Source organism: Hoplias malabaricus, chromosome 3, assembly GCF_029633855.1.
Source record: "Hoplias malabaricus isolate fHopMal1 chromosome 3, fHopMal1.hap1, whole genome shotgun sequence".
Classification (NCBI taxonomy): Eukaryota; Metazoa; Chordata; class Actinopteri; order Characiformes; family Erythrinidae; genus Hoplias; species Hoplias malabaricus.
Genome location: NC_089802.1, coordinates 27788782 through 27815201, shown reverse-complemented (window position 1 = coordinate 27815201; position 26420 = coordinate 27788782). Strand labels below are relative to the sequence as shown.

The 26420-nt window shown below is 43.5% G+C and overlaps 1 protein-coding gene across 9 annotated transcripts in view; it reads left to right on the top strand.

Moving 5' to 3' along the window:
- The window catches only part of tanc2b (tetratricopeptide repeat, ankyrin repeat and coiled-coil containing 2b), a 105203-nt gene that overhangs the window by 38995 nt on the left and 39788 nt on the right, over positions 1–26420 (top strand). For 7 of the 9 annotated variants that reach the window (XM_066662730.1, XM_066662729.1, XM_066662728.1 and 4 more), the window contains 2 exons: positions 3040–3111; positions 4019–4210. In XM_066662730.1, the coding sequence (XP_066518827.1) occupies positions 3040–3111; positions 4019–4210 (264 nt within the window). Of the gene's footprint in view, positions 1–3039; positions 3112–4018; positions 4211–15520; positions 15642–26420 lie in introns of those variants that run through there. The other 2 variants (XM_066662733.1, XM_066662732.1) reach the window with 2 other exon arrangements.

The following is a 26420-nucleotide window of genomic DNA, read 5'->3' as shown; positions in this document are numbered from 1 at the left end:
AATAGTGTAATAACTCAGCATCAGCACCTGACCTCAGTAGTGTTTAAATCCTACTCACAGAACTGTTCTAATATCAAATGTAAAGGCTTCACAGAAGAATGGGATAAACAACTTATTAAAAGGTGACTACACCCTCATGGCTTCAGCCAAATCTTCACAGAAGTTTTTCAGCATATATGGCATCACTGACCTACAATACACTGCTGGATATAGATTTTGTAGGTTCGTAGTTAAAGCAGGGAGTCTGATTTGTGACTCATTTAAAGCACTCTGCTTGTGAAGTGGCCATAGTCCGCCCAGACATCATACACTGTAGAGTGGGTCATTACCAGCTCAACACTAAAGGTCTTCTACATTTACAGCGAGATGCAGTTTAATGGTACTGTAGTCATCATGATATCAAGTTATAGCTCAAACTTTGGAACTCAAAGCAACACTGACAAGTGAGATTTGGGATTTTTGTCCTTGTATAAAAATATACTGCCTACTGTTGCTTTAAAACTAACAAGATGGCTCAACACTACAAGGTTAAGTATACTACACTCACATGGCAACAAGCAATTCAACTGCTTCAATTTAGATTAACAAAATATTTATTGTACACCAATTTAAACCTTAAACTTGCTTCAAAACAAGTCTTTATTCAAAAATACATTATTCACAAATAAAATCAAATTTACACAAATCCTCCTCCTTTGATCCCAAACACTAAATGCTTTGAAGCACTGCTATTAACACTAAGTGAATTAACTGATAACATGCTTGGAGGAGAACACTAAATGCCCAGATCTGTAATGCCAGAATGCCAGCTAACACACCCATGCTGGTTAGCACTGTGTTTGTGCTGGGGGAAGATATAAGGCCATTTGAGAGACAGACTGAGATTGAGACCTGGCCCTGGGCGGCTGATAAATATAGTTACATTTAAATAAAACATATCTCCTTTCTGTCGCTTATCTCCTTGCTCCCTTTACTCGGTCTGTAATGGGACGTTTTGTGGCAGTAAATTGGTGCTTAATGTTTTATAAAAAGATGGCAATTTCCCATAAAATTGGAGGCATTGGAGCATTGCTGGCATACCTGAGCCTGTCCACGCTGATTTAGCATTAGTGCCCTGAAACACATTTCCTCTGGTTTCTGCTGCCTGTGTGGTGTTTAAGAAAAAGCTACATGTTGTCCTTTGAGTTAGCAGAGGCGCTAAAACAAGATTTCAGCCCAGCACTAGGACAGACTGGGTAATGAGGTTGTTGCTAGCCGCTAGCCAGGCTAAGGCTGACTTAACTTTATTGCTCTACGCTACAGTGTCTGGCCTCAGGCGGCTAATATTCATCTGTCGATGAGCTTGATCTTTCCACCAGCTCTCAGGAACTGTGTGTGTGTGTGTCAGGAATAAATCACACTGTGGGGACCAAAACCTGTTTACACACTCACATTGTGGGGACTGGGTTAACGTTAAGCTAGTTGTACCAGAAAAATTAATGGTGTCAAAGCGACAAGAACACTATTTGTTTAAAACTTTTACACTGTGCAGTTAGTGGTTTGCTAATATAGATAAATGAAGACAGTGTCATATACTATATATGATTTAAAGGCATAGTACACGATTGTAATCAAAAAACACTTTTTATAAAAATCTGAGGATGTTTCCTCTCCATGTGCTACTCTGCAGTCGGTTTGCGCTCGAAACCGGTCTAATGTTTTTACGAAGCCCCAGTGTCTGTAAATGGGTAAAAAAAAAAACAAATGGCCTCAGCCCAGTATGCTAGTCTCCCTCTTCCTGCTCACGGCAGAGGCATCTGGAGGTTTTTAGACAACAGAGAGGCTAAAAACATTGAAAAGCACGAACTGAGATGAGAATGTTGCTCTATTCCTGCTCCATAGCGGGGTAACACTGACTTATTTTTGCTGTTTCAGATCTCTTAAGGTGGAAATGTATCCAAACTTGGGAGATGGCTAACTGCATTAGCGACTGTGCTTCAAAACATAATAAATGATCATTTAAACAGTGAGTAAAAAAGTATAGAGTTCAGCTTCAGCCACATACAAACAACAGTTCGGTTTTTGTCCCCAAACAAGCCATTCCACCTTTAAAAGAGGCCTAGCTTCTGAATGTAAACAACCAGAGAGAACTGTGATTACCCAAAATCATAGACATTTCATTTAATGTGGACGGGAAAGTCAGATGCTGATATAGGATGATTAATTGTGAGTTCTAAACACTCCTCAAGCTCCATTACTCTAAAGAAAGCAGTTTCGCTGACCTATATCTCAATGCTGGGAGAGTTTCCACCTCTAACCAGAGCTTATTGGGAAAAGTGACCTTAGGCTCATGTACAGCTGCTCCAGAGTATGCCATTCAGTTGGTCAGTGCTTTTCTCTGGAGATTGACTGACTTGAGCACCTCTGACTGGACATGGGCTCTTTTAGATCAGTGTAGTGACCCGGTGTCGTCCAATAGAATAGAGAACTGACCTCTACACTGCCCTCCGCACCCTCAGGGCGTCCAGAAATTGATCTTGCTGTAGTTGACACCATGCTGCTCCATCAGTGATTGGCTGAGAGCTGTTCGCTACTGTAGCACAGCCCTTTCTCACTGTAGATACTGACCGGCGCTGTGATCACTTTCTGGGGTTGTGCTGGTCATCCACAGCTTGCTTCAACATTCAGTGGATTAGCAGACTCTCCTACAACCTTTGGTGCAGCATGGTGAGGTTACCTGAGTGGGGAGTCGAACCCCGTTCTTTGCTGTAGAAGGCAGGGGACTGCTACACCGCACCTGCCGCATTAACGAGCCAACGATGGGGAAAACGAGGAAAAGGCGTCTTCCCTCCATCTCTCAGTTCGCCACCCTGAGAGGGGGGTCACTGCAGAGCCGGAGGAGCGTGGAAGGGCTGTGCGTCAGCACGCTGCTGGGGATACTGCACACTCGCACATGGCTCCTGGACGTCCACATGGCCTTCCTCCTCCAGCAGCCTCCGGGAGCCCCCTCTGCTCCTCGCACTCACTCTCTCTCCTCTTTCTCTCACTCCTCCTCTGTAGATGGAGGGAGCGAAGAACCCAGCGAACTGAGGAGCACAAGCTTGGACCCCCAGCACGGCCTTATCGGACAAGGTAGACTCGCTCTTTCAGTCTGTCTCTCTGTCTGGTTCTTCTCTCTCTCTCTCTCTCTCTCTCTCTCTCTCTCTCACACACAAACTCACCCTCTTTTTCTCTCTATCTGCCTAACTTTTCTCCCTTTTTTTTGTCTGCTTCTGTCCCTGTCCCCCATCTGTCTTTTTGTCTTCATGTCTCTGTCTCTCAATGTCTTTTCTCTCTCTCTCTCTCTCTCTCTCTCTCTCTCTCTCTCTCTCTCTCTCTCTCTCTAATGAAGCTAAAAAAAACCATGAATTTTAAGGAAGTATAGAAACACTTTAGGTTTCAGAAAATATAGCTGAGTGACTGTGTGTGTGTGTGCGCGTGCATGTGTGCGTGTGTGTGTTTTAGCCTTGAGGGTTTCGTATTTGTGTAGCAGCCCAAGTTCAATTTTTTAGTCACCCCACAGTGTTCAGCCAAGAGAGGATCGTAATTTATTTACTGAGATTGTGTGTGTGTGTGTGTGTGTGTGTGTGTGTGTGTCTGTGTGTGTCTATCATCACCCACAGTAGATGTCCAGAAGTGTGTGAGCACTTGCTCATCTATATTTTTGTCTGAAATGTATTAATATTAACTTTGATTTTGCTCCTTTTTACAGCTGTAACAGTGTTCAGGAGCCTAAGGTCACCTATGTGGGTTAAAGGGGTAAATCCACTGAGTTTAGGGCTGTGGAGAAGTGGAACTGACTTCTGTGAAGTGATGGAGTGATGGAGCTTCAACCAGAGCGCATTAGAGTAGCAGTCTTCACTAATCCTGCCATCAGATTGTCACAGCAATGTCTCGCTGTCTAACGGCAAGCCTGCTTAGAAGAGTGGAGGCTGTTATTGCTGCAAATGCCCTTCTTGTGAATACTATTTACTATGCTTTGTTTCTTTCCATGCTGTAGGGGGCAGTATAGAGAGTGACTGTGCCTTCGAGGGGGATTACGGCGTTCCTCCTCTCTCCGTGGCCGAGGGGCTTCAGCACATCCGGATGATGGAGGGTGTGTCTCGCTCCTTGCCCTCTTCGCCGCTCCTCGCTCATCAAACAGTCAACGTCCGGATACAACCGGTCAGCAAACTAAGCGGCGCAGCCACAGGTACAGCCCAAGATTCAGGACTTTTGGGGTTACAGGAGTCTTTAAGTGTTGCTGCTTCTTTGTAGAACCAGTGCCTTTACTAAAGGACCCCTGGGTCTGGTGTCTCAGATTGGAATGAAGCCTAATCCTATGCCCAACTCCGTTTAGATTGCTGTGTATTGTAAAAATGCCCTGAAAGCAAACCATATTTAGAAAGATTTATAAGATTTTTACTTTAACGTTTAGTAATTTCCACTCATTAAATGAGGAAAGAGGTTGTTTCATAGTCCTTGACTGAACTAGATTATGCTCCATAGAGCAGGTCCCCCTCATGAGGGCTGTCATATTTAGATTACGTTTAATGTGTCAGAATTTCTGATACATCCTGGTCAGTAGGTGTCAGTATAATGGTTGCTTCACAACGCCAAGAATAATCATTGGACAAAATTATTGACTGCTCCTTTAATTTTGTGTCTGGGAAAATTTTAACTCAGAGTTGAGTTGAGTCTTTTAAGGTGACTGACACTCACGGGAATAAGCCTGTACCCATGCTCATGCCAGTAGTCTTGAAAGGCTTATGTAAGTGTCATGAATCTTTATGAATAATGGCCTACAGTAAAGCGTTAACATTCTTCCTTTATTTGGAAACCTTAAAAAGCTGGTTCTGTATGGCAGCAGAAAGGGCTCCACCATTAGAACCCATTCAGTATTATAGAGGAGAGTGTAGCACAGTGCTGTGTCGGTGTGTGTTGTGTTGCTTTGGGCCATTTGGCGTCAGTTTGAGAAAACCCTGTAAAAATCTAAAGTTAGGTTTGTTTGAAAATGTTCAGTTCAACAATACCAAGCAAAATGTAAGATGGCGAAGGTCTAGGAAAACGTCTGTGCCTAGAGACCGAGGACAATACGCAGACATTCACATATGTGTCAGTCGACCAGTTGATCGCACTGTGCACTTTGAGCCTCCTTTAAATAATGCGAATCATCCTTTTCCCACATGAAAACAGTTAACTCCAAATATTGGTTCCACACTCACTGGGGATTACTTTGAAGCCCATTTAACAATGGGTACAATAAAACCAAACGAATAAAATGAAAAGGAACAGTAGTCCACACAGTCATCCACCACCCCCCATAAAGATAGATCATGATAGTTCTGGAAAAGTAGCTCTAAGCCAAAATATTTGTGCACTCCTGCTTTAACTGAAAATGAACGTGTTGCACTAGGGGGCAGCATTCAGACCAGATTGCCAGATAATACTTAAATAAATGAATGAATGAAAACAAGGCTCAGAGAAGGAGTTCTGGTGCTGTGTTGCACTGAAGGAGGTGAATCGGGAGAATGCTGATTCTGGTCCTCAATCTCCTCCATTTTTATTTATTAATTTATTTATGTATTTTTGGGTTTGTGTTATTGAAATTTTAGTATTGTTTGAGTCTTGTTACCATGACTTTGCACATCACTGTGGAAGTGCAGTTTAAACCCCTAACATAGAGCACAATCATAAATAAAGGGTTTTAAATTGAGGAAAAGCTCATAAACTGGACTGACTATAATTTCCAAAGGGATCTGACGGCCAAGAGCACGGACACAGACACACGGCTTTGGATGTGGTCAGATCTAAAGCGAAAGTAGAGGTTGCGCTTCTCCTCTCTCGCAAATATGAAAAGTTTAAATGCCGTTTGTAGTTGTAGTGTGATGCCAGGTCTTGAGCGGTTATTTTGGGATCTATTTTCTTCCCCTTTGACCTTCCACATCTTTCCGTAAGTGGATTGTCTTATTTCTGATCTCCTGAAAAATAAACATCCTTTAATAACCGGCTGTTTTGGATAGAAATGAAATAAAGGATGTGTGGTCTCTGACGTTTGCACAGTGCTATGCCCCTAGGCTTTGTCCTCTTGCCTGTTCCAGGCGTACGGTGCACACTGGATTTTCTCACTGTTAAATGTGAGTTTTCTTTTGGTGTTGTGTCAGAATAATGAGATGAGGTTGAGATGCAGGAGGATGGTGTTTGTGCTGAGAATGCCTCTAGAGTTTGCTCCATGCAGTGTCCACTAGGGTGCGCTAAGATCATGCTTTAATTAAATGCATCGTAAACTGGAGGTGAATAATTTTTTGCTGCTCTCTTAATTGCATTGTGGGAGGGTAATGTGTGTCAGGGTGTGTGTTCCTCTCACATGTCGCTGTGGATTTTGTCGCTGTGCCTTTGTGCTTTACTCTCTTAAATCCTCCCTCCAGCAAAATTCACTGTTGAGTAGTAAGTAAAATAATCACAGCTCCAAAGTGAGACCCGAGAGAGTGAGCCATGGTCAGTGGAGCGTCCAGAACGTCCAGCGTCTCTCAGCCCAGGAGCTGAAGTGTGGACCACTCTGCTTGGGTCTGAAGTGAACAGCTGAAACTCCAAAGACAGTGGTGCAGCCCCATCAATAGCAGCACTGTGACAACACACACACACGCACACACACACATGAATAGATATTAATAGTAGTAATAACAGGTTTCTTTCACCAAATCACCATTAATCACCACCATGCAGCAGTTTAGCCCCAGCTTACTTCAGCTAAGCTTAATCCAGACTGTTTTAAATGCACTGCAATACAGAGAAGCCAATCAAATCAAGGAGTCTGTGCTTATTTACATATTCAGTCTTAAAGAGACAGTGACAAATGTGTTAAATTTGAAGATATGTGATTTTTTTTGTGCTTTCAAATACATGGATATTATTAGAGCAAGTGTAGTGCTCATGTTTTTTATTGTATTCTGCATATTTCTCTTTTGTGTATGAGAAAGTTGCATATATACAGTTATATTAGAGTATTATGACTAATAGACCACCTGTCTAATAGTGGGAATAACCACCCTTGACTCGAATGACACGAGCGAGAAGTTGTGGCATGGAATGTGTTCAGTGACCGTAGCTTTAAAATAAGGCAGCAGTAGTTTTAAGGTGTATTTGAGGTTTCAGTCGATCTAAAATGAGGGTTTTATTGATCTAAACGTACATATTGCTTAGCATTATTTAAAGGAACACTAGGAAATATGCAGGATATAAATATCTTTTGCAGTTTCTGCAGTTCTGATCCCAGAGCAGCAATGACAGAGGCTCTATTCTCCCTTTTACAGCTCAGTGGAGCATCACAATGACTTTGAAGCTGTAATTTTAACGTAAACATATGACCTAGTGCTCCTTAAAGCCATGTACTAAAGCAAAATATTAAAAAGAATAGATAGATGATGGTGTAATGTTGGTCAGCTCAAGGTAAAAGAGGGAAAGGTGGCTAGTCCTTTCTGTAAATCTTATTTTGGTTTTATTTGCTGTGTTTGTGATATTCATAATAATGAGTTTGTTCTTCCTAGGCCTTAAAAAATATTAAATCATTTTGGAGAGTGAGCTTTTTGTGGCTGTGTGCCTAATGAAACCTCATGGAATTATGTTGGTGAAGGTGTATGTGGCTTTAATTCGAAGCTAACCCCATCAAGCAGTAATTCTGAGTGTTTTCTCTGCAGCTAATTTGTAATTCTTTGGTGTGAGCCGCCGTGCAGGGCTCCTCATCTCCATTAATGAAAGTCACAAGCTTTATGAGCGAGCCTTTTCATCCTCTTCTGCTTATTCATGCTCTGTGTGTTCATTAAACGGAGAACAGCAGAAGACCGGGGCTCTAAAGAAAAAGCTGTGCTAGGATACGTCACCTTCTATCACCTGTGTGCGCTACCTGTGGAGTGATGTGTGCTAGCGTAGCATTATCATCATTTCCACAGTGGTTCTGAGGGGTTTTATATTTAGAGTCTCGTATTTTGTGAGTTTGGGGAGAACTCAAGTATACTCCAGGCTGTGTCCTTGAATGCACCCTCCTTTAATTTTTTTCTTTTTTCTTTTTTCTCTGTTCTCTATCTCTCCATCGCTCAGTGATTACCCAAAGACGAGAGGGAAAACGGCCTCCCTTTCGCCTCAGCGGCAAAACAAAGCGCAGGGCCCTGACCTTTTTAAATGGATCAATGTCCGCCCTGGGAGACCCCTGTCCCGCCAGCCCTCCCTCTCCCCCACTCAGAGGGCTTTAATATGGTCCAGAAATTCGCAAAACCTCAGATTGAGCGAGAATGCCACTTCTCTTTTGCCTCTGATACATGCCGGCAGCAGCCATTATGCTTCACGGCACCTGTAGAGCAGCCTTTAATGCACCTCTGAATGCAGCAGTGTCATGGCTGATACACACTCAGCTGGACTCGGCTGATTTATTGACCTTTAATCAGACTCTCTGTAGCATCTAAATCCAGCTCTGTGTTATTGCCCACAATGGCAGCACAGGTTTATCAGGAATAACCACTATTTTAGCTTCTGTGGCTATTTTATTGTAAGCGGTGTTTACTCATGGTGTATTGGTGTGTTGTTGTTGTTCTTCGGGACTGAACACAGCTCCGTCATCAGTTCAGACAGATCAGTGTGATCTCTGCTGCAGCTGGAGACTTTACAGTTGGAGAGTTGGTGCTGGATGTCTGCGTTGCGTGGCGTAGAGTGACGAGACTCTCTGGACAATCAGCGCTCTGCAAGGTTTACACGCCACGGTTTAGTCCCTACTCGACTCGCTCTGAACCACGAGAGAACAGCCACTAAACAAGAACCCGCTTCCAGAACCAGGACCTGTTTTGCCAGGTGGAAAATAGTACAGTAGAGTCGAGTAGGCACCCTGCAGTGGAAAAGCTCTGTTATACTTGTGGTTATAGGGGCTAATAGATTTGCCAGCCACAGATGAGTATGAGGTATATTCTAAATGACTATGTGCACTCCTGTCCAGCCATCAGTAATAACGTAGGGCTGTTAGAAAGACGGAGAGTTGATGGACAACTTGTTGATAGCTCCAGATTGTCACCAGTGTGAGTGTGATTCAGTGCTAAGTCAGCTGCTGATTCAATAGTTCAGAAGCTCCGCCGATGCCCTCGAGTCCCCAGTCCTGCCGTTTCTCCCCGTATCAGACGCTAATTAACCACCACAATCAATACCGTTACCGCCATCCCTATGGATCCGTACGAGAAGCAGGCAAAATTGCATTAGCCTCTTCATAGCCATTAGCCGACATGATGAAATTAAACCACCCAGACCACCTCCACTATTCTTTACCCTTCTCCCTCCACCCTCCCCCGCCATCCATTCCACAATTAAAATGCTATTATTAGAGCATTGTCTTGTTTTCAGCGCTGTGGTCTCCCGTACGCGCCGTCCTTCGTTCTTTGTCTCAGGGTGATTAACTGCAGGGGTGCTAATGGCTGTACGGTTTCAGAATAAGGGTCCTGAACAGGTACATACAGATCTACCCAAGCTTAAATATACCTTACAGGTGCAACAGTGCTCTGAAAGTCCAGCTGTGTACTCTACGGGTTAGTCCTCGTGCTGCTTTCTAGAAAGAAGTGTCAAAATTAATTTTCCTCATTTAAGTGATATATATTTAAATAGAAAAGTATAATAAAATCCTGGAGTCAAATGGGGGATGAGAAATCGGAGCAACATCAATGGAGTGTTTTTTTTTTCTCCCCAAACTAACGATCCAACAGACAAACCCTTACCACCACAGTGACTGTGATTTTCTGTGGATGCACCTCTCTGCGTCCTATTCCCTTCAGCCACTTAATCCCTCAACCTTTCACTCCCCCTACCTGATTGCCCCCCTCCAGGCCCGCCCTCGCCCGTCATTTGTAGCTGAATGGAAATGTGACCAGACGATGGAGCCTTTTGCAAAAGGAGGGCATTTAGAACAGAACGGTCCTGATGAGACCTTGACAGAGAAAGAAGGGGGACGTTTATGGGATGGCAGGGTCAGATTTGATTGATTTTGTAAGGCACATGCTTTTTATTTATTTTTATTTTTGATTAAGTAGATAGGAAGATAGATGGATGGATAGATTGATTGATCGATTACTTCATCGATCTCAGAGGGGGCAATTAGATGTTACAGCAGCACAGTAGAGAAGATAGAGGAGTGTACAGATTAAGGAGATAAAAGAATGCATTTATAAAGTAAAACCACTGCCTTTAGTACATACATTTATAAAATCTAAATTAATAAAGGGAAAATAAATACAATAATAATAATAATACAAGTAATGAATATAATGGATTAATATCAAATATTGTTACGTTCAGGGGCCAGCTTCAGGGGTTTATGTAAAAGCCTGGAGAAAATACTACAAACATTGCATAAAACATGACCATTGTGGAAGTGTGTATCCACTTCACACCTCAGTCAGGGTCACTGCAGCACTGAGAATGATCCAGCAACCAACTAATACCTGCTCTGTGGGGGTCCTGACCAGTTCAGGGTGAAAAGAGGCAAACAAAGTATGCCGAGCCTTAACTGTACAACTACAGTGTGCTCCACTACACACTCCTGCACATTTTAATACACACTTACCATTTATTTGATGAAAAAAAAAAAAACACTGGGAAGGTGAAAGGCACAAAATGTGTCCTGTGCAAAAGAAATGGCACATTTTGTACAGAAGTATGTAGAAACAAAGTTCACAAAACAGTTGATGTGCAAAAAAACACTTTTTCTAAAATTCATCATTCCTAAAAAATTGTGTTTACGAAGTCCCAGTGTCTGTAAATGGTGCCTGGGTCCGGTGCTAGGCTTTCTGTCTCTCTGTTCACGGCAGAGAAACGCCATCTGGAGGTTTTAAGACAACGGAGAGAGTCCAAACGCTGAAAAGCACCAACCGAGATGAGGAGGTTGCTCTATTCCTGCTCCATAGGGGGGTAACACTGACTTATTTTTGCTGTCTTGGATCACTTAAGGTGGAAATGTCTCCAAACTCAGGAGATGGCTAACAGCATTAGCAACAGTGCTACAAAACTAAACAACACAAATGAGTTTCTGTTGGAATTCAAAAAGTGATTAAAAACTTCAGATGCGTTCAAACAATAGTTGTTATTCTTCAAACACACCGTTCCACATTAAAAGATGCAGCACTTCTGAACGTAAACAAACAACGTTTCCTGCAATAGTAGACATTCCCTTTAAGTACTCTTGATTTTTTTGGACTTCACTAAACCATGTCATCTGACCCTGTGTGTCCAAACCTTTCCAGGTGAATAAAGTTGATGTTGTGTCTGAGCTGATAACTGACCTTTAGAGCACAGAGGGCTGGGCAGGTGAGATTAAAGTCAGAAATGTCTGTCCATTTAACTCAAACAAATAGGTTTATCGGTTGAACAGAAAGGCTGGATAAACACAGGCCAGACGGGGTGTTAGTATTCATCCCAGGTTTGGAGAAAAGTGAACTGTTTGTGGTGGAATATGAATCATTGATGTGCTTTGGCCTCCTGCTTTTCAATGTTTTATGTGTTGTGTAGCGATCCAGGGTCGCATTCTGCTCTGTTCAGACGAAGCAGTCTGTTAATTAAAGCTGAATCTGAAGCATACCCTGAAGAGTAATCCTGTAAACACTCACACACAGAGTGACATGTCTTCAGCCATATTGGGAACAGTCTCTCAGGGGGACGTTTGCAGTGAAAGATTTTCCTCATGTCTCCGGACGGTGTTGAAATCACTGCAGCACTGGCGAGGTTCTGGTGTGTTGTATTTTCTAGCCTTGCCATCATGTGAGATCTTGCTTTTCTTTTTTAAATTTTAGTTTGACTTTCTTCCAGATCATGCTGTCCTGGGGAGCGTATGGAGTTGAAGGTTAATCCGGACTGAGTAAAAGGATGAGTGACACTTCAAAAGCATAATTCTTTTTTTTATTTAGCGACTCAGGAGTGTCTCTGTAATTTTCTCAGGGGAGGAGAGAGAAAAACATAGACATAAACCATCTGGACGGAAATAAAATCACAGAGGAGCACCTGTAAAACAGGAGTGACCTCAGCACCCTATTTCAATGTAATCCTGTCCGAATACGACAGTTTTTTTTACCAGAAAATTATTTACCAATTAGTGTCTTATTCTTGGTGTCTCTTGGACAATGGGTAATGAAGGACTTGAATAGATTGGTATCTCTTTTCTGCTCGTGTTTGTAAAGCAGAGTCACTTTTTTATGTGCTCTTTTACACAGGAATCTAACAGTAATAAACCAGTCAAAAACCTGGTAAGGGTGGATGTGGTCATCTTTCTCCACATGGCTTAATAATTCCAACCGAACTGAGCTTAGATGTTGGTAGAACGAGAGCTTTTCTCAGTATGAGAGTATTATCGTGTTTAAAGCAACAGTAGGTAGTATATATATTTTTTTAATTCTAGCTACAAAATCACTGTGATGCTCCACTAAGCTTTAATAAGGAGAACAGTGTCTCTGTCGTTGCTACTCCAAGCTCAGCACTGCAGAAACTGCACTATGTAACTTTTGGAGGAGGGTAGAGAAACACTCCCCTGCCGTTCGCCTCCTCCTTGAAGTCAGGACCATGCTGTAAAAGTGAATTACTAACTGCAACTCTAGGGGGAGCCCAGGAGTACAAATACAAAATCTTACCTAGTGTTGCTTTAAGCCCATCACTCTTTGTCCGTTTCTGAGCTGCTATGAATGTTGTCAGGATGTCGTTGTAACTACCTTCTTCATTAAATGGAGCAGGATTAATGGAGTTGTGTTTGTGTTTAGTGCTCTGTGATGAGTACAGACTGCACCAGAAGGACTGCGTTCATCGTTTCCTGTATTATTTCAATTTGAAACTCTGCACCGCTGTCTCTTTCAACTTATCAACACCATTGTGTTTCATGAACCTGACTCTGCCGTCTGACGGAAAAGGCTGCAGCTCTGCCCCTTTAAACCAGCATCAAAAGGGTAATTATGTTGACTTTGAGCATTAGGGTGACACAGTAGAATGTCAAACAGGGAGGGAGGCTGGTTTTGACGGAGGATGGAGGCAGAAGGAGACGTTATTTGGAGGAAAAAAAGAGAGGACCCTGCGATGGCTGCAGAGCTCCACATTATAATTCCAAACAGAGCCCGAGTGTGAGCAGTGAGTCTGTAATCTCTCAGTAGAAGACAAAAGAGCCAGAGCGGGAAAGAGCAGTGCGGAGAAAACAGAAAAATGAAAGTGAGAAGTCCGAACTCTGTGCTAGACGCTGAGATGGATGTTATACATATTTAAATGTGCTGTAATAAATAGCAACTCGGATTAGTCATCACAGCCCACTGCTCTTTAAATGATTCTGAGTGGGAGATGGACGGGCTGATGGAGAGATGAACGCTAGAGCCCCATGGAGATAGCGTTTGCATGTTAATATCAGCTATGTATTAATAATAATATATCAGTGTTCATTAATAATGTATCTGGGACCTTCAGATTTGTCGAGAGAGTGACTTTGCGGGTTGTATTTTCTTATAAAAATATGACTGATGTGACTACAACTTTTGAATCATAAAAATCATAATGTTTTTATCTAATCTCATTGCGTATTCATAGAGCTGCGTGTATGGAATGAAGGAGATGGTGCAGAGTTACATCTAAACCACTTTTAAGGAATTAGGGACTTTTGTTCTCTAAATAATAACTTCTACTTCTGTATTTCTGAACAGAGAGGATTTTTGGGGTGAATTTACAACTGGAGGGGGACTTTTATATATACACACATTGTCCAATAAAAATGCACCAAGAAGGAGTTGTAGGAAAGGAATGAATATTGATTAAATACAACGAAGCCCGGATACTACAAGATGAGATGCAGTTGGATGTGACAGCTTATGTGTGTTGCGGCTGGGCTTGTAAATCCTGCACACTCTTAGGTTGCTGAAGCTGCCGTCCCAAGTGGTCCCATAAATGCTCAGCCCCATAATAATTTCCTGTTATTTGTTTATGTAACACCCTGTAAAGGACCCGTCCAGCTCCACTGCACAATAACCCTCTATTTGAGGCTCTGAGCTCTTTCTGGAGCTTCTTTATCTTGTCCACAGATATAGTCACGGTTCCAGCGGAAGGTTTGTGAAAATATTTCTCTTGGTTCCAAATTAGGTTAACGAACAGGAACACTGCTGGTTCCTCATTGGTGGAAAAGTGCTACAACAGACGTTTGAGGAAGCATTTGTAGCAAGAGTTTTTTTTTTTTTGGGTCAGTGAGTGATCCATTTGTCATCTAATGTAATGTTTTATTGAATTGTTCCCTGGTTTTATCTGAGCAGGAGGCTTTCAACAGTCTTTGCACTGTTATGGTATGTTATGTTATGAGAATTTGATTGCATTGCTGGTGTTGGGTGATTAGTTCTGGCCACTCTGACTCATCCCAAAGGTACGGGATGTCACACCATCTCTCCAGAAAACTCAGATCCATTGCTTCACAAACCAATAAAGGGGGGCTTTGTACCCTTACCATCTAGCCCACACTTACCACTGGGCATGGTGGGCTTAGGATCATGTGCAGCTGCTCCACAGGCCATGATTGTATGTGTATAACAGATCAGACCGTGGGATGCCCAGAGTATGAGACCTGTCATCTGAAGATGAATGGGTGGATTACGGGTGAGGCGTGGCACTCAGACAGTGATCCCAGGCTGACTGGACCGGGCTCTTGTAAACAGGGAGCTATCGGGTGTTTATTGTGGTTCTGGGGCTTGTTGTCTGGCTCAGGGTTCTGGAGGTGAGCTGAGGTTTCTGGGACTAAAGGCAGTGTCATGTTAGATGAGCTGATGTCATCAGCCGCCAGCTTCTCCCATATCCATAACTGTTATTAATCTGCTATTCATACACTATCCCATATCCCTGCGAGCCCTCTCTCTCTCTCTCTCTCTCTCTCTTTCTCTCTCTCTCTCTCTCTCTTTCTCTGCCTTGGCCGCCTCCCCACTGGTTGCCATGACAACAGCAGCACTGCGCCATTCATGGTCTGTAGCGGCTGAGACTGGAGCTCTCTCTCTCTCTCTCTCTCTCTCTCTCTCTCTGTCCCTCTAGCTCTCCCCTCCATTTGATTCTGTCCGACAGTGCAGATTCCATCGTAACGTTCTCCACTCAGAACCCATTTAAAACGTGTGCGTGGAGAACAGGCCTCGGGAAGCGAAGGAAGGGAGGACAGAGGGTTGAACTTTATGGCGGTGGTCTTCATCGTCCACCTTGCAGACGGCCTTTTTTCATCTCCGAGAAGGAAGGTGTCTCCTTGACGTTTCTCCTGAATGAAGGACAGGGGTTGAAGTTTGTCCCGGCGGTCCTCAGCCACCTCTTTATCAGCCGTGGATTGTATCTGAGAAGGTAGAGGTGTCCTTGAGCTTTCTCCACTCGTGAGCTGGCCTTGATTCTCTGGACGTAAACATCGTATCGGCTGGAACTCGGGCTCTGTTTTTGTGTGTGTGTGTGTGTGTGTGTGTGTGTGTGTGTGTGTGTGTGTGTGTTTTTGTGGGCGCTCGACGAGGCGTTGTGGATGAGCTGGCCATCGCTGAAGCAGCTTCAGGGGCTGTGTGTGTCTCTGGACAGGGAGGGAGCTGGAGGGGAGCTGGTGCCCTATGCCAGTCTCTCTGCCCAATGCGGAAACTGGTATGATCATGGTAAGCTGAACCCCACCCTCTGTATTTTGTATCCTTCTCTCTCTCTTTCTCTCTCTCTCTCTCTCTCTCTCTCTCTCTCCTTTTTTCTAACTGAGTTTCCGACTGTTTTTTGTCTCTTAGAGTGTGGAGGATAACTTGTGGAAAAAGATGTAAACTACATTCTAAACTAACTCTGGATCTCTCCATTTCTCTCTCTCTCTCACTGTATGTGTTAGTATATATATATATATACACACACACACACACACACACACACACACACACAGATGGAATGACAAGCAGATATATATTTCTCTGAATCTTTGTTGGATTCAGGCTGTTATTTCCGCTCCTCTGTTGCTGCTTATGTCACTGTGGAGTGTGTGGGACGCCTGGAGTTGGAGCTGAACAGTTTAGGGGACATACCTAATTCAGACCAAAGTGACATAACAAGCGTCCTTTCAGATATTAATAGAAGCTGCGTGTTAACCAGGCTGTTATCTGTGGCTATAGCTGTTAGTTATGTAACATATACCTTTATCTACCTCTCTATTAAAACTCCAATACTCCCTTTCTCTCCATACATTCATTCTATAAATATCCCCCTCTCATATTGCTGCTCACGTCACTGCAGAGTGTGGGGGAGGTCTATAGTCAGAACAGAACCATATATAAATATCTGTATCTGTGTCCTGCCCTGTATCACATATTTATAACACATTTAAGAAGAAGTGAGGTAACAAGTAATCCTCAAGAGCCCCACAGCAGTGTTTTCCCCCTGTGTAAACAGCCCTGTTCAGAACGCCCGCTTTCAGCACCTGTTCCTTTAAATGATAATGAGCCGTTCGCTGTTCACCCCGACCCCGAGCGCACAGCAGTGAGGAGCAGAAGCTCAGGTTTTTAGCCGTTTTTGCTTGGTTCTCTTTGTTCTCCGTTTTTACTCAGTGCTCTTATTTCTCCTCGCTTGTTGTGTCTGTTTTGCTGCTCTCACATAAACGCCGGTCCAGCGCTGTGATTGGACAGGCTCAGATGAGGGGGCGGGGCCATTCTAAAGCTTCTGCACTCGACGTCAGAAGCATAGCAGAATCAGAAAGGCTCGTATTATCCCGTGTTTTGTGACTTCGAGCACACAGAAAACTGACTGGGGTCTTGTTTCACAGTGTGTGGGTTGGTGTTAGATACAGATACTGAGTTTTTCATAATATGTCCCTTTTATTTAAATAATAAATGATGCTAGGTGTTTTCTGTCACAGTAGAGTGTGTGTTGGTGGGCTGTAGTGGACACGTAGACTTAGAGCCACACGATATTTCTAAACAAAATTGCGATAGTGGTGTAAATGTTGATTTATTTTTCTGAAACTGAAATAAGAGCTGGATTTTAGGCTTGAGATTTGAAGGCGGAATGTGTTCAGTGTCGCTCCTCCTGTGAGAACCGACCTCTTCTGCGGAAGCCAATACAAAGCAGCTGCTAGTGCAGTGTGTAACTGGAGGTTAGTTGTGTTTGCTGGAGCTGAACGGGCTTCGTTAAGGCTCCGTAAGTGACAGGCAGAAACTTAACAATGCGAAAGTGGAGGACCTGTGGGAGGTGGTGGAGTGTGTGGCGAAATCATTTCACCAAGCGTTCAGTTTGCTCCGGATGAATCAGAACTAAGAGTGGGTGAGAGATGTGCTTCTGCTTTGTCTGTGTGTGTGTGTGTGTGTGTGTGTGTGTGTGTGTGTGTGTGTGTGGTCAGGAAGATGCTCTAACCTGTGTGTTTTGATCTGCGGGGGCTGATCGATGATGTGTTTATTGAATGGTCCCCCTTTGTGTACGTATTTGTGTAGTGTGAATGCCCCTGAGCTATTCATACACACATGACGCGCCGTTTGGACGCTAAGCCACAAGCGCAGGCTCCACAGGTGAAGAGAAAATGGGCCGCTGTGTTTATGGAGTGTGTTTATAGAGTTAGGTCTGTGATGCTGTACCTTCTACACAGATGGTCCTCAGCCCTCAGCCCCACCTCAGTTCTACGTATGAGTTCATCGTAGGAAAAGTTGCCCACTTTCTGGGTCATTTCTAACAAAGCAATGTTTGCTGCTGCCGTCCTCTGTAACATACAGTACACGTCACTGGTTATAACACATCACACAGACTCACATTGCACTTTGTAGTTCTACAGTTACAGGCTGTAGTCTGGTGTCTGTTGCTCTGCATACTTTGCTAGCCCCCTTTCCCCCCATCCCTCAGCGCTCAGGGCCCCCACAGAGCAGGTGTGATGTGGTGCTGGATCATTCTCAGTGCTGCGGTGGTGGTGTGTTAGTGTGTGTTGTGCTGGTGCGAGTGGATCAGACACGGCAGTGCTGCTGGAGTTTTTAAACCCCTCAGTGTTTGAACTGAGAATAGTCCACCGACCAAAAACATCCAGCCGACAGCGTCCTGTGTCACTGATGAAGGACTAGAGGACGACCGACACACACTGTGCAGCGACAGATGAGCTACTGTCTCTGACTTTACATCTACAAGGTGGACCAACGAGGGAGGAGTGGACAGAGAGTGGACACAGGGTTTATAAACAATGTTCTGAGGTGGTTGTGGTCAGCTGCGACTGTTTAAACCAACCCCTGTTTCTGAGTTCCGTCTTGTGTCCAAAATATCCTCTGGACAGAAGCTTCACTACCTGGCCAATGTAGGAATTACACCAGCTGCCAGTCAGATGCGATGATGGTGTATATTAGGCTTGTAACAATCTGGGAAAAACCATGTTTACAGTAGGGGTCAGGAAGGAGAACATTATTTTATGTAGGAATTGAATCTCTTCTAGTCACTATGGACACATTTTACTAAACAAAGGACACGGCCCAAGTTTCCAGATCCAATGTCTGTGTGAAACCCATGTTAATGCACAGTGTACAAGTGTTTTTCTGCTAATCACAACTCCCTCTAAAAGCACTTTTCAGTGAAGGAATCTGTGTTGAGAAGAGCCTCTGCTCCAGTTACCTGTATATCGCAGAGAAGAGTGCACCCACACCAGTGCGAAAGGCATCGTATGATTATATAACAGGATTATATAACCCTCTGTTTGGTGATATATCTCTAAACTTCTCTGGGCGAATGTGGGGAACTGTTCCTCCTTCTCTGTGTCTTCTGAAACCTTCACAAGCGAAGATGTACATTCAGTTCTGATGTAGAGGCTGCATTTCATTTCATTTCATTTCATACATTTCAGTAAACAGTCAGAAAGGAAGAGAATTTTTATAGCACAAGAGGTTGGAAGTGTCCTAAACTCACACTCCAGTAAAAATATTAATACTCTGGTAAAATAATGACTCAAGATAACTCAAGTATCTTGAGTTTCAGCACACAGTAAGCTCCTGAAGTCCTGAGGAAGTGTGCTGTGTGAAATCGGGGGCACGTCTCAGAAGCTCTGGCGTCTCTCAGCACAGGAACCCAAGTGTGGACCACTCTTTTCTTTCTGGATTGTTCTGTTCAGAAAGGAAATGCCAAAGCTCCAGAGTCAGTGGTGCGACCTGATCGCCACCGTCACGCTGTGGTCACTTCCGGCCTCTTAATCATCCCCATCTTCACCTGGCTCAGTCGCTCCCTCTCGTCTGTGGTGAGGGGACCGGCTCCGATCGGCTGCTGTTGCTTCGTCCAGGTGGAGGCTGCATGTTGACAGCGGTTGAGGCGAATCCATAATGTCCTGACGTATGTAAATTTGAGCTATTTAGGTGTAACCATCGTTCATTCATCACACTACATGCAGAGAAATAATTAGAGACGGAATATGAACTGAGGGGAACGTAGATTCATTTACTGACTGATGAACCTGAGCAGACGTGAGGTTCTGCCGTCTGAAAAATGTTGCCAGGTTTAAAAATGGTTTAACACATGTTTATTACATTATTAATTGGTGGTAAACACCTTACAGGTCATTAATAATAATTTGTAACACAGAGACAGACAGTTTTTTGTCTAATACTGAAAGTGTCATAATAAACTTATTAATAAATATGTGCTGGAGCAGACGGGGTAAACGTCGGCTGATGGGGGAGACACAGCTGGGTCAGTATTCAGCAAGATCTGAGGTTTAACTGTAGATGAATGTGGGTTCACTATTTGGCAAACAACAGGTCACTGTTACCCTTTCTATCTGTGTGTTATGACTGATTATTAAGGACTTTTATTGTATTAACAACATGATTAATAACCATTAATATACAGGTTTTAAAGCGTGTATATACCTTTAAAAATGTAGTCTTATTCTAAAGTAGCACTGTTTAAATTAGCCACTGGGCTTCTGACCTGTCCACATCTCGCCTCAGCACCTCCGCGCCTGCTCCTGCTCTGTCAAAGCACAGAAGGGTAGAACAATGCTCCGTGTAGGAGCTGGGAGAGAGGAGTTGACTGAACTGTAAGAGGATACCCTCCGCTCCTCTACAATCTGAGCGATATATTGCTTTGGTGATAAATCGGCTGATACCAGCTTTTCCACACTTACTGTTTAAATGATATCAAAACTTACGCAGATATTCAGCCTTAAATCTTTACAGTGTTGTGTCCCTGAGCTTGGACAGAAACTGGGATATTGTAGATGTGAGGAATATGATGATATGATATCGTTATAGTGATGTATATATTTTAGAATGATAAACTTTCTTTATACGGCGAATCTCATCAGTATTTAATAACCCTTCCCATTACAGATAGAGCAGAATTAGTGTGGTTTAACTGGGTGAAGTACAGTGCCGTGCATTAATAAAGAAATCATGGCACTGAAAAGTAACATGTACGATTGTGGGTTACTTCAGTTCTCTCTGTTTTTTTTATGGTCAGAAGCTCTGCGTTTTTAACGGTGGAATGGTGTGTTTAAGGAGAAAAACGACTTTTGTTTGTGCACGGTTGAACTGTAACTTGTCTTTAAGTTTTTATTCGCTGTTTGAGATCCTACAGAAACTCTTTTTTGTAACTCCAGCTGTTTAGTTTTGTAACACTTTCGCTTACGTTTTTTTACGTCTTCGCTTTTGTTTACTTTCATATGGTTAGCGCTCTCCTGAATTTAGAATGGATTCCTACCTCAGTCATCTAAAACAGCAAAATATGTCAGTCTTACCCACCCATGGAGCAGGAATAAAGCAATATCCTCACCTCTGTTTGTGGTTTTCAACATTTGGAAGTCTCTTTGCCATGAGCAGAGAGAGGAAGCCTTGTGTGTCTGACTGAGCCACTTTGTTTTTTTTAATCTTCTACTGACACTACAGAGCAGAGACTAGAGAGCAGCAAATAGTGAGGAAATATCTTCTGAATATTATACAAAGTGTTTTTTTGTTGTGTGGTACCCACCACAGGTTGTTTAAAGGTGGAGGTGCAATTTCAAATTTAAAAAATCTTTATAAAATCTGTTATAATGTTTTACTTTTCCATATTTATTTGCATCAGCGCACACACTTGTGATTTAGAGCATTATTACCATGTTACCGTATTAACTGCAGACCCTTAAACGACTAAAAATTAAAACTGCTAAAACATGAGCAGAACATTAGAGAACGTCACTGTGGAGCAGTCCACAGCTGTTTGTCCCAGTTTCATCCAAGTATTGAGGAATGTGTTTGTAATTAGCAGTTCAGAGGTGACTGATGATCCCTCTACTATAACAACTGATGGTAGAAAGCTTATAGAGTGGCTCTGCTCTACTGCCTCCATTTTACTTTGAAGGTCCTCATCATCTGAAGTAAAACGCTGCCCGGGCTGTGAGTGGGACTGAGAGCTGCTCTGTGCTGGTGGAGAGAGGGAGACTGGATTGGATTTAAATGGATTTGAATAGCATTGAATCACATTTAAATCAAATTCTGCTTTTCCAAGGGAACATGGAGAAGTGAAGACAATTTCAGACCAGAGAGAGAGGGAGAGATGGAGAGAGAGAGAGATCTGCAGTGTGCTATTAATAGACTTGATAATGACTTGCTTACAAAACAGAGCAGTGGGATTACCAGTGTGTTACATCTCTCTCCTCAGCTAATACTAGTGCTACTGTGTGTGTGTGTGTGTGTGTGTGTGTGTTCTGGACTCTCTTGGTGGGTGTATGAGAGATCGCATTCCTTACACCTTCCCTTTGGCCGTCTTTTGGCTCATATGTGCGATGGCGAGAAGCATCTTGTTTTGTGCGCTTGTGTTCACACTGGGTTTGGAAGTTCTGATTCACTTCACTTTCTGATGTGGTTACGGTTCACATTGGCATTTCTGATTCACAAAAGCGCCTTAAGGTATCAGCGTATACACTGATCAGCCGTAACATTATGACCACCCCCTTGTTTCTACACTCTGTCCATTCCCTCAGCGCCACTGACCACACCGGAGCACTGCATAGTTCTACAGTTACACACTACCGTCCATCTGTTCCTCTGCATACTTTGTTAACCCCTCTTTCACCCTGTGGTGGTGGACAGTGAGTGGTGTTAATGTTATGGCTGTGGCTAGTATTTTAACAGAGATGTGTCCAGTGTCTACAGTAAAATCTGATTCAGCCGTGACACTTTCTGAAATGTGTGAGTGGAATCGGAAGCCCATCAGGACGGTTTCAGCCCCAGAATGTTTTAATAATTAAACCAATGGGATCTGGCTCCAAACGATCATTCCACTATTTCTCACTGTTCTTTCTTTTAATCACAGCCAGGCCCTGGCAGGCGCTTTCCACACTCACCCTTCTTCACCCTGCGCTGTAACCATCTCCCAGTTCCGCCTTAAATACTGCATCAGCACATCAGAGCTCAGTGTGCTGCGGCCCACCACTTCGCCCTCTCTGTCTAGTGACTCATGCCCAAACATTACGGACATTACAGAGTTAATGCTTGGTTAATTACTTTTTATTATGGGTAGATACAAACAAACAGACCCATGGTGTGTTCATTTATTTCCAGTATCATGGATCACAGCCCCAGAACTACCTCTGTATTGTAATGGGCATCAAAGGGAGGTCGCTAGACACAGCCATTATAGCTTAAGTGTGCTTTTTATTATGCCCTAACACCTTAAAGTAACTCTATGCAATGTTATTGCCTTACAATTACAGCTCCAAAATCAGTGTGATGCTTCACTGAGCTGTAATAGGAAGAGTAGAGTAGAGTCTCTGTTGTTACTAATCAACAAAGGGCTCAGCCTGAAGAAACTTTACTATGTAACTATTGGAGGAGGGTAGGAACCCCCCCCCCCCAACTCCCTCCACTACCTCTTGATGATTTCAGTACAGTACTGAAAAAATGAATTACGCAGACAATTAGGTTAGGGCTGGACAAAAATTCAATATATATCAATAATAAATCAATATATATATCGCAATATAAATATTTCAATAGCAACGATATGAGTTTTAAACCCATTTTCAGTATATCAGTACACATAATTTACAGCATCTGTCACTGACTGACGGTCATTAGAGGGAACTGTCATCAGTTCAGCACTCGATTTTAAAGTTAGTTTAAAAATATTAACATTGGCAAAGACAGTTGATTTATGGTTTTTCTTTTTTCTGGGGGTGGGGGATGGGGTGGTTCTTGCCGACTCACCAAGCAGTCACAACCCGCAGTTTAAGAACTGATGGTTTAATAGGGTGCATAATTCGTATTATACATTTTAACCATTCAAACCTTTTGCAAATAAACCACTTTGCCATGAATTAATGCTGTGGTACATGTTGTAAACAGCAAACTTTGTAGATTCTTTATATAATTTCCAATTTATCCCCCACCCACAGAGTAGATGCTTGTGGAGAGCTGCTGCTTTCTGACCTCATGCTCATGTGTGACCCATGGGCTTTATTAATATAGACACTCAGCTGTGATGAAGCCTCTGAGAGGTGTCCACTCTGATTGGCTCTCTGTAGTAGGACTAAGCACTGTGTGTGTGTGTGTGTGTGTGTGTGTGTGTGTGTGTGTGTGTGTGTGTGTGTGTGTGTGTGTGTGTGTGTGTGTGTGTGTGTGTGTGTGTGTGTGTGTGTGTGTGTGTGTGTGTGTGTGTGTGTGTGTGTGTGAGAGAGAGAGAGAGAGGCATGTTAGGTCTGTAAATGAATGTTTATCCAGAGAAGGTGCACAAGGACCTGCTGGTGATCACGTTCTCACCCTGGTTGTCATGGTGATGTGGGCTGCACGTTCACCAGCTTGTTGTGCCTGATATGTGTTGTGTGTGTGTGTGTGTGTGTGTGTGTGTGTGTGTGTTCATGTTGCAGAAAGGTGCAGGCTGTTTGGTGATAACACACAGACGTCCCTGTGTCTCCTCTGTGCAGCATGTGTACTGTAGTACACCATATGACCAAAAGTTTGTGGACACCTGCTTCTCTTTTTTCTCTTCATAAATGAAGGGTGTTTATTGAACATTTGCCCCTTTTTCCAGCAGTGGCCCATCTGTGAGGGCTTCACACCAGCTCCTGGAATATTTCTGTGAGGATTGGATGGTATTCTGGCGACATAAACACAAGTGAGACCAGGATATGATGGTAGGACGATGAGTTCTGGACCACAGACCGGCTTTGAGCAGCGGCACTTGAGCCTAATGTCACCAAGCCCAAAGAAAATTGTGGGCTAGAGGCGTATAAAGCCCTCCTGTTTTGGGCAGCGAAGCAGCAGATCAGTGGAACTGTGTTCTCTTGAGAGACAGAGCTCTGTCCAGGGCCTCTGGGAGGAGTTGGAGTCAAAGACGTTTTTTAAAAAAACAGATTTGGAGCGGAATAACGATGTTTATTAAACAAAAACACAAAAAGCCATTCTTCCCTTTACAACCGCTCAACAAGCTCCTGCACTCGTCCGTGTTCTAGATAAGCTCACCCTCATCCATCATGTCACCTCCATTGCTGTGGAACTCCACAAAGTACAAGACACGTCAGAAGCGCTGGGTTTATTCAGAATTCTCTTGGTTCTTCTCTGGTGAAGATGAACCTGCTGTGATGTGGAGAGAGGGGAGACTGTGGATTATAATCACACGCATCACCAGGGCTTTGGAGTGTGAGATTCATCCAGTGTTGAGACAGAAATTCAGCCAACATGCCCAATGACGACAGTCTGCTGGAGGCGTGTAAAGACCTCAGCGCTGGACTGTTTGAATGACTTGTCTGAAATATTTAATTCTCCTTCTGAGTTCAGTTTCTCTCAATGGTTTCTTGGTTAGTCTCAGAGTGATTCTACATCTTGGTTCCTCTCAATGTTTCCTAGTTCCCATCAGTGGTTCTTTTGAGTCTTGATTTCTCTGAAATGTTGTTCTAAGTGGCTTCTTCTGGATCCTGTTTCCTCTCTATCCTCCTCGTGCCCTGGTAAAGACTCAGTGTGAAGTCAGCGCATGTGAGAACAGAGCCGGAAATGTTCCGGAGTTTCTCCTGCATGCGCTGCACAGGCTCCGCCCCCACGTCTAAATCACGTGTTTAATTTCCTGCTTGTTTTCCTGTTTGATGCAGAAAACCTCCTGATGTGCACTGCATGTATGAACTCCAGACCCAATACTCCTAAGTTTCTCTAGAATTTCTTCAGAGTTCATGTGAGGCATCAGAGTTTATCCTTTACTCCTGGGAGTAGTTCTTCCTGCAGTGAGTGCAGGTTATGAAGTGTGTCTTTGGCCAAAGTAAAGCTCCTAGAATGTTTTCTAATGTGAAAATGCTCAGATTCTCTGTTCCCTGTGATCTGAACAGCACTGTGTTTCTGTCTGTTATTCAGTAACTGCGTGGACTACAGTGTGATCAAAGTTCATAAAGGTGTTTTCTTTAATTAACTCGTTTTCTCGTCGATTATAGAATTGTGTAATGAATATATGGATCTGCTGGTGGGCTGCTGGTCATTTAAAAGCTACACTGAAATGAAAGCTGTGGTTTTGTGTAAGTCGTGGTGTGTATACTGATATTTTACTTCTTTACTAGTCTCATACTGATACTGAGATCAGACACGAGTCGCTGGATGCAGGATGCTGCAGAAGCGTGTTTGTACAGTTGTAAATCTCTTTAGGACAGTTTTGATGAAGTTTCCACGTACCTCATCGTTCACACTTGAGACCTGCACATACATAAACACTCGCAAATCAAATCTGTGTGTTTATGCTTCCATTAAACTCTCATATTGTTGCAAACATCCATCAAGCCGACCTCTGAAATTATCTGCTGGGGGAGAGTGATTCTGGAGCAGCTGCACATGAGCCTACATTCACCAAGCTCCATGCTAAGTGTGCACTAAGAGAGATGGTCTGAAGCCTCCAGCATTGGCAAGGTAAAGCAAGAATTCAAAGTCATTGTAAATAGTAGCAGATTTGTAGCGGCCAGTATATGGATATGGACCACCATTGACACAGCAGCAGAGTCCACGGGTCACTAGCCACAGTCAGCAGCACCTGAAAAACCATCTCACTGCAGAGTACCGACACAGGGACACACTCCTCACCTCCTCCTGTTAGCAAACATTCCCTCGGTCGACACCAGGGAAAGCCAGCAGCAGCCACAGCAGGACACCGGGTACAGGCTACGGCAGCAGGCTTCTCGGTCTACAGTCCTAGTGGACAGGGCAGCGAAGACAGGCAGGCAACTGTGAGACAGTAGCAATGGAGAAAACCCCACCACACTCAGGTCACTCACAAAATGACTGAACAAACAAATCACGAGTGACACACAGGCAGAAGCGGCAGTCACCAGGCAGATGCCAGCATGCCTTTACCCGGTACTGACGACGTCTTAATGCTGAATGCTATCAAATCCTCACAGGAGTGTTGCCACCTCTTGTGTAGAGCCTGATTCTAATTATAATACCTGGAAAATTACATGTGGACTTTTAACCAACCAATAAGGTCAAATGAGGTCA